Below are 9,267 nucleotides of genomic sequence, written 5' to 3'. Positions count from 1 at the left end.
GAGAACAAGACCCCTCCCCTCCGCGTCGTGGTCTATAGATTCTCTCTGTGGTGTGCTGCTATTCCACGGTAGCGACCTTCTCGCCCGAACGTTAACCCTTACGTAAACACACACCCAACACACACACACACACACTACACACACACACACACACCACACACACCACGTCACAAGTTTAGAATGATGGTTTCAGAAGTACACAAACACAATAAATCATTTATCTGAACAAAGTGAATGACGTAATGATTGATGATACAACAATGTGTGTGGTGTGTGACTGTGTGTGTGTGGTTGTGTAACCTTGTAGATGGAAAGGCGGCTCCTGTGAGCACCATGGACACCACGTTGGTGTGTGGTGTGTGTGTGTGTCTGTGTGTGTGTGTGTGTGTGTGTGTGAGATGTGTGTGTGAGATGTGTGTGTGTGTGTGGTGTCTGTGTGTGTGTTGTGTGTCTGTGTGTGTTGTGTGTGTCCTGTGTGTCTGTGTGTGTCTGTCTGTGTGTCTGTGTTGTGTGTGTGTGTGTGTGTGTGTGTGTGTGTGTGTGTGTGTGTACCTTTGTTTGGTAGACAAGGCGGCTCCCTGTGAGTAACCATGGACACCTCGTTGGTGTGTGTGTGTGTGTGGGTGTGGTGTGTGTGTGTGTGTCTGTGTGTGTGTGTGTCTGTGTGTGTGTGGCTGTGTGTGTGTGTGTTCTGTGTCTGTGTGTGTGTGTGTGTGTGTGTACTGTGTCTGTGTGTGTGTGTGTAGGTGTTGTGTGTGTGTCTGTGTGTGTGTGTTGTGTGTCTGTGTGTGTGTGTGTGTGTGTGTTCTGTGTCTGTGTGTGTGTGTGTTGTGTTGTGTGTGTGGTGTGTGTGTGTGTGTGGTGTGTGTGTGTGTGTGGTGTGTGTGTGTGTGTGTGTGTCTGGGTGTGTCGGATGTAGGTGTGTGTGTGTGTGTGTCTGTGTGTGTGTGTGCGTACCTTGTGGTAGAAGGCGCTAGCTCCAGTCAGTACCATGGAGACCTCCGTTGATGTGTGTGTGTGTGTGTGTGTGTGGTGTGTGTGTGGTGTGTGTGTGTGTGTGTGTGTGTGTGTGTGTGTGTGTGTGTGGTGTGTGCGTACCTTGTGGTAGAAGGCGGGGGCTCCAGTCAGTACCAATGGAGACCTCGTTGATGTGTGTGTGTGTGTGTGTGTGTGTCGTGTGTGTGTGTGTTGTGTGTGTGTGTTGTCTGAGTGTGTGTGTGTGTTGAGTGTGTGTGTGTTGGTGTGTGTGTGTGTGTGTGTGGTGTGGTGTGTGTGGTGTACCTTGTGGTAGAGGAGGCGGCTCCAGTCCAGTACCATGGACACCTCGTTTGGTCCACTCTGACTCGTATTTCCCATTTGCCCATCTCATGGTCCCCACCAGATGCTGGGTCGGCCCCGGGTAACCACCAGCCTAATCAGGAAACTCACGCCCACACCTGAGACATAACAGGGCACACACACACACACACACACACAACACGCACACACACACACACACACTCACACATCACACACACACACACACACACACACCACACATACGCACACACACACACACACCACACATACGCACACACACACACGATCCACGCACGCACAGCCGACACGCACACGCGCGCGCACACACATCAGCACACACACACACACACACAGACACGATATGACAATACTGGTTACAATACTGTACAAATCACACACCCGCGTGTACGATAGTGTCTGGGCGATATGGAAAAAAAATACATGATTATGGATTATTTTATATCACGATAACGATATATATCACGAAACTATTAGCACAATTACAATACGGTTTTCAGTATATTGTCCTTTATTTGACTTTTTATTTTTTCATGACGCAAAACAATTATTTCTTCATAAATGGAATCTTTTTATTGTTATTTTTACAGTTTACATGAACTTAGAGTGTGTACGGTGACAACAATGAAAATGTAATTAAAATCATATTTTTTTTTTTTTTGCAATTGTATACAACTGATAAGACTAGACTGCCTGTGCAGTCGCCTTCGACCTGCTTAAGGTATATCCCCCGAAACGCGACGCTTCCAGTCGCCCAATCATTCCCCTAACCACTCCCGTCCCACTTCCACCTTTTCATGAACGTTTTATGATAAATACAAAATATATAAATAAATCATTATTTTAATATCTATACATAGAATCAATGACGTGCATAGGCTTAAATACCAAAAGGACTATTGTGAAAATGAAGCGAGTAAAAAATGGGGCAAATGGTTTAACACTGTTTTAATGGTTCACTATTACAGTGGATATAACCACATTAGGTACAGTGTAACATGAACCAGTTGTAAACAATATTTAAGAACCACGTCATACCAGTGTGACTAATCCGATGTACCAATTTGTGTACTCATATCATGTAGGCCTATTTGTGTGTAAGTCGGTATTACATGGTATTTGCATATTTTGTAACACTGGTATTACACTTTTAAGTGAATTTACCATGGTATTACATCATATGTTTACACTGGTTTATTGACACTGTACCTCTGGTATTGCCTATTTTTCACACTGGTATATTACACTAGTATTTACATGGTAATTAATATTGTTACACTGGGTTTATTACACTGTAGGCCTACCTGATATGGTAGAATTCCACTGAAATGTTGAACCATTAAATTAAGGAGTGTTACCGGGCAAAACCCAGTCTATGAAGTTATGGGCCAAATAAAAATTCCAACCATTTTGAACAGTTGGTCTGACCTCCCAAACTCGAATCAGTTCATGAACCTACCCTGCAGCATTCACACACCAAATCTGGGGACAAATCCATCCACCTGGTTCAGAAGTAATGGGCCAAAACAAAAATTCGGCCATCTATGAATTCGGCCCATCTTTGAAAATTGTTGACCTCCAAACTCGAATCAGTTCATGAACCCTCCCCTAGGAACATTCACACACCAAATCTGGGACAAATCCCATCCACCCCGGTGCAGAAGTTTATGGACCAAACAAAAATTTCCGCCATCTTGAATTCGGCCATCTTGAAAGTGTTAACCTCCAAAACTGTAATCAGTTCATGAAACCCACCCTAGACTTCATTCACACACCAAATCTTGGGTACCAAATCCATCCACCCGGTTCAGAAGGAATGGGCCAAACAAAAAATTCGGCCATCTTTGAATTCGGACCATTCTTGAAATTGTTGACCTCCAAACTCGAATATCAGTTTCATGAACCGACCCTACGAATAGAAAACATTCGAACAACACCAAATCTGGACAAATCCATCCACTCCGGTCAGACTAAGTTATGGACCAAACAAAAATGCGGGTTCATCTTTGAATTTCGGGCCAATCTTGAAAGTGTTAACCTCCAAACTGTAATATGTTCATGATACCCACCCTAGAGCATTCACACACCTAATCTGGGACAAAATCCATCCACCCGGTCAGAAATAATTGGGCCCAAACAAAAATTCGGCCATCTTGAATTCGGCCATCTTGAAATTGTTGACCTCCCAAACTCGAATCAGTTCATGAACCTACCCTAGATCATTCACACACACAAATCTTGGAACAAATACCATTCCACCAACGGTCAGAATGTTAATAGGACCAAACAAAAATTCGGCCATCTTGAATTCCGGCCATCTTGAAAAGTGTTAACCTCCAAACTCTAATTCAGTTCATGAAACCTACCCTGAGAGCCATTCACACACCAAATCTGGGACAAATCCATCCACCCCCCGTCAGAAAGTAATGGGCCTGTAGCAACCCAATGTAAGTAGAGCTGCCGGATGTGAGTGGCCTCCGGAATATCCGCCCGAAGTTATTTGCAGGCATTTTGCATTCATTTTCCACCATCAGCAATTGCTTTGCGGTTACCACACAGCTACCCTATGTGGAGTCCGCGCTGTGTCGCATCCTGACTGTGCCCTTTCCTAGGCTACTATAACATGATTGTAGCCCTAACCGTAACAACTCGGCCTCGGCCCCCGCCGCAAATATCCACCACACCACCAACGGGTCCTCTGGTTGTTGTGACCGTTTTAGGATATTTTTTTTCATATCCAATACTTGCGCGGCGCGCCTCTGGACTGTATCTAAGCAACGGAGGAGAGAGAATGGGGCTCCAGCATATATTTATATCAGTGCCCCAGTTTAATTCTGCACTGACACGTTTTAAATGTGTTTTGCCCAGATTATTCTTTTAACTTGTTGGATATTCCTGATATTATGTTTTCACTAATGTAAGGAGTAAAACACTTCCCGGGTGCTAGCTACATTTAGACTGGGTAACCTCTTGACTTTAATTGCCTTCCGTAAATCGGGCTATTCCAGTGTCTATTTTTAGACTATAGCCTTGTGCAAAAACTTTTTATTTAACATTGCGATATGGGCGGGATGATTTGCTTAGACACGCAAGTGCTTCAGAGCAGCTTAGAACTGTGCAAGGTGACTGCTGCAGTTTTACCAGCTCAGTCCTCCTGGATAAACACAAATAATAATGCCGACGAGAAAGTAAACGCCGTTCATCTTTTGATGGATTCCCTTTGGTGGTGCCCCGGTTGAGACAGTTTAATTTTCACACCACAAATCAATTCGGTTTTTAAGTTTATAATTTTCATAGTATACTTGTTTTATTATTATTTTGATGTCACAGGGCCTAATTCTTTGTGAATTGGGAGATCAAGGAACTTTCTGGTGTCGGCCGAATACGGCGATGTGCGGTGGGCTCCTTTTACGCACCTGGCACCTGCCCTGTACCATCTTCAGTCAGTCTCAAATCGGACCGACAATCAAGTAGCTGAGGTTAAATCTGAACTGTCCGTAAATACACGAGTTTTGCCGAAACAGCGAGTAGCTTGTAGTACTTAAAGTAAATAGACGTAAATACTCGGGCGGATTATCCAGGGGCACTCCACATCCGGCCAGCCTACTTACTTTGGGTTGCTACAGGGCCAAACAAAAATTCGGCCATCCTTGAATTTAGGCCATCTTGAAATTGTTGACCTCCAAATTCGAATCAGTTTCATTGAACACCGCCCATTATGAAGCAATTCAACAATCACCTAATCTGGGACAAATCCAAACATCCGTTCAAAATGTTATCCGCGTTATAACACGAAAGACCCCTTACGCGGCGGCGGCGGACCCGGGCTGGCGGCGGCGGCGCACGGCAAAAACCATTAGCATCCCCGACGCTCCACGTTGTCGGGGATGATAATTACTATATAAACGATATAAACGGATATTAGGAGAAGAAGGATCACGGTATATACACTTTTATATCATCACGATAACGATATAAATCGTCTCATTGCCCAGCCCGCGCGTGTAACGCACTACACCACCAGGATTTTTATGGTACAGATGGCCTGGAATCACACACAAGCAGACAAACACACATCTACACAATATTCCATCTTACACACTCACACACCACACACAAAACACACACACACACACACACACACACACACACACACACACACACACACACACACACGACACATCACCACACTCTCACTTGTCTGTCACACACCGTCCTCGCTTAACTGCTTACATCTGATCCTGTCACACACTGCTTTGTTCATCTATTAGACACGCGATCACATATACACACAACATACACACACACACTGCACACATACACACACTACGCACATGCACACAGACACAGACACACGGAATACAGACACACGCACAGCACACACACACAAAACACACACAACCCACACCAACACACACAAACACACACACACACACACACACGACACGCACACACACACACTCCATCAACAGACAGGACATGCACACACACAACGAAAACAGGACACACACACAAACCACCGATCATTCATCACATCAAACGGTGTGTGATTGAATAGCAGATCAGGATGACTCAATGGGCTGTAAATACCCCAAATAGCCGCTATTAGCACACACACACACTACATTACATACACACACAACACATCACTCACACACACACACACTACACACACACAACACACACACACACACACACACACACACACAAACACACACACACACACAACACAGACACCAATCACACACACACAGACGAACACGATACTGACAACACACACACACACAGCCCCACACACACACTGACACCGAGACACGAACCACACCATCACACGATATCTGGACACCAAGGACACATAACACACAGGCAGGCAGGCAGGCGCAGGGCACACACCACACCACACACACACGACACACGAAACACACATGCAGACACACACATACCACGCACACACACATGAAACACGACACACTCACGCACATCAGACAGACAAACACACACACGCAGACACACGCAGACAAACGCTACACACACACACAACCACGCACACACACACACACACACACAGCAACTATTTCACCTGCCATTAAGAAATGTACTAAAGTGCTTACTTCCAAGTTACTGTCTCAGGGGATCTAATGTCTACTAATGATGAAAGGGAGATGTTCTCAAACATGGCGTTCAAGCTAGGAGTTTCTTGAAAACATTAAAGGATCTTGGGAAACACACAATCACACACCAACACTCGCACACGCACACACACACTATATAAAACCCCCATTCCTTCCATATCCTCTCACAGACACACACACACACACAACTCCACACACACACACACACACACACACACACACTACACACCACACACATCACACACATCACACACAACACACACACCCTTCGGTGAACCAGAGGCATATCTTGTCACCCCAGGCTAGACAGGCAGCCGCTTGGTAAATGAGTCTGCATTTATGTCCCACTCCTTCGAAGCCACTCAAAGCGCTTTACACTGCTATGCCTCCACATTCACCCGGCACACCGTCCTCATGCCGTGTTACAGACCAAGAAGCGGAACGGATGCGAATCGAAGCGACGGAAGTCTTTATTTCCTCGTATGGAAGGAGGGCCACACGACCACTGCCGCTACCAAAGCGAATCTCGCCAGGAAGCCGAAGCTTCTTGCAGCGACCACGAGCGAATTTTTGGAAGATTAAACTAAATCTAATCGCAGGCGAATTTGCTTTATGACACTGTTCGGCGAGTTTCGGCCGAAAACCAATCGTAACGTTCCATATCTCCGGAATTGTCCCAGGGCTGTCAAGCCAGGAGCCGTTATGTTGATTAGCTGGACATCACAAACATGGTCCAAGTGCTGCGCGTCTGGAGCGGGAATACAGCGAATCTTCAAGGCGAAACTTCTTCTCTCTGCTACCCCCTTCGCTTACCAGGCATATGTAGTTCGCTCTTGGTCTGTGTGACACGCGCAAATCATTCTCACCGTCTCATTCACCACACCGGTGGCCGTGGCTGCCACACAGGGTACCCACCCGCCACCAGGAGCAACTTGGGGTTAAAGGACCAGTTCATTCAATTTCAGTATGCTGTTGTATTGCTTACGCTACCCTTGATTTGTCAGTACCCCGGTGATGACACATTTTTTTCCGGCTCAGCCCCTTCCGAGATATGAGCTATTGTAATGGGGGCAGCAATTGTTTACAATTTTTTTTTTTAATGAACATAGGCCAAATATTTTCCCAAAAGTTACCACTGTTTGCTAGTTGTCTGCTGATGTTGCATAAACTTTTGGATGTTTTTGGGAATAAATAAAAATGTGTTTTTGAAATGTAAACAAAACTCTGCCCCCATTACAATGACCAGGATCTTGGAAAAGACTGAAGAAGGAAAACAAAACCCTCAGGTACTGACAAGTCCAGGGTAGTGTGAACATTACAACTGCATGTTGAAATTGACTGAAGTTGCTCAAGGACACATCAATGGGTCAAGGCAGAGCTAGCCTCGCACACCATCCTACGTACTTCCCGTCAAAGGATTGGCTCCACTACTAGTCTGGTGGCCCCTGTTTTCTTGTGGAGCGATGTTGAGCGATAGAAATTTGGCCGGCCAACCCTCCCCATAAAACAGCCAATAAGCGAAGAGACAGGTTGGGGGGGGTGACGTAAACGCCTGCGCTATGTTGTTGTTGAGTAACTGTCTGCGATTGGGTGAGAGCTGTCCAATCATTTCAAACCAGAAAAAAACGTCCCGCTTCCTGCAATCACATCAGATCAAACAACCCCCAGACCATGAATACGAAATTGTAGTATTATGGGATGGTCAGTTCCCGCTCTCTAACCTGTCCGCTCACCTCACGCGGATGTGGCGGAAAAACGTAGCATTGTTTCCCGGGCAAATTAGCATGGCTTAGCAAATGCTGTGGTCAAACAACCATCTCTCTTCAGTTACAAACGCTGTATGTACAAATAAAAACGCAACAGGAGCGAATATATTAGTTACCTTAACCAGAGTGTCACTTATTTAAAAATGTATTTATTAATTTATTTTTAAAAGCATCTGTGAAAAACGATCGGTAGATTTGACACCACCAAAATCAAAACAGCCACCATTTTCAAATATCCCAGTACCGCTGGTGACGCACAGTGACGTCACAGTGTTGATGGTTTTTGAAAGCTCTCCCATTGGTTAACGCTTCGCGGTGCCGCTACATTTCTCAACCAAGCTCAACTTGTATCGCCTCGCTCGTCCACCGTCCACCACCCCACCGCCCGCCACCCCCTCGCTTCACCACCTGTCGCCTCGATAACCACCGAAACGCGTCCCAACGGAAAGTTAATGGAACGCCTCACTTCCACCGCTTTGGGAAGCGCCGATCTACATCAGGCGTAAGGCAGAGCGGGGCCCTCTACCACCTGAGCCGCCTGGGGCCCCAAAGCCTAGGCCTAGATCAGTGATTCTCAAAGTGTGTTCCGGGCTCAGGTGGTCCGCGAGGGGATTTCTACTTTTCCAAGACAAGTTAGCGGTAGGCTATATTTGTAACATTATTACAAAGATAAACAAAGCTGAAGTCTCATTTTCACCACAATAAGACAGGCTTGTAAACGTGAATAAAAAGCAAGTGATCTGCATCGAAATTAGCAGTGTCAAATTAGCACCTGTCAACTGTCAATTCAGTTCCCTGAACATTTTTGAGGGGAGGAAGTGGTCCTCGGTCTGAAAAAGTTTGAGAAACACTGGCCTCGATGGTGAATACTCACACTGCAGCTAGTGTGTGACCACATCACATTTAAGACACTTTTAGCGTTTTTAAAGACCTTCAACTTGTTAGCCTAAAACGCGCACGCGCGCACACACACACACACACACACACACACACACACACTCACACACTCACACACACACACACACACACACACACACACACACACACACACA

The 9,267-nt window shown here is 45.7% G+C and overlaps 1 protein-coding gene across 1 annotated transcript in view; it reads right to left on the bottom strand.

The window, feature by feature from the left end:
- Positions 1 to 1,281: 1,281 nt before the first annotated feature.
- The window catches only part of ext2 (exostosin glycosyltransferase 2), a gene marked incomplete at its 3' end in the record, with an annotated part of 32,672 nt that continues 24,686 nt past the window's right edge, over positions 1,282 to 9,267 (bottom strand). Inside the window, exon 12 of the mRNA XM_063194001.1 lies at positions 1,282 to 1,411. Within this exon, the coding sequence (XP_063050071.1) occupies positions 1,282 to 1,411 (130 nt within the window). The remainder of the gene's footprint in view (positions 1,412 to 9,267) is intronic.

The sequence above is a fragment of the Engraulis encrasicolus genome, unplaced genomic scaffold (genome assembly GCF_034702125.1).
Source record: "Engraulis encrasicolus isolate BLACKSEA-1 unplaced genomic scaffold, IST_EnEncr_1.0 scaffold_74_np1212, whole genome shotgun sequence".
Classification (NCBI taxonomy): domain Eukaryota; kingdom Metazoa; phylum Chordata; class Actinopteri; order Clupeiformes; family Engraulidae; genus Engraulis; species Engraulis encrasicolus.
Note: the sequence above shows the minus strand (reverse complement) of the source record. Positions and strands in the feature narration are given on the sequence as shown.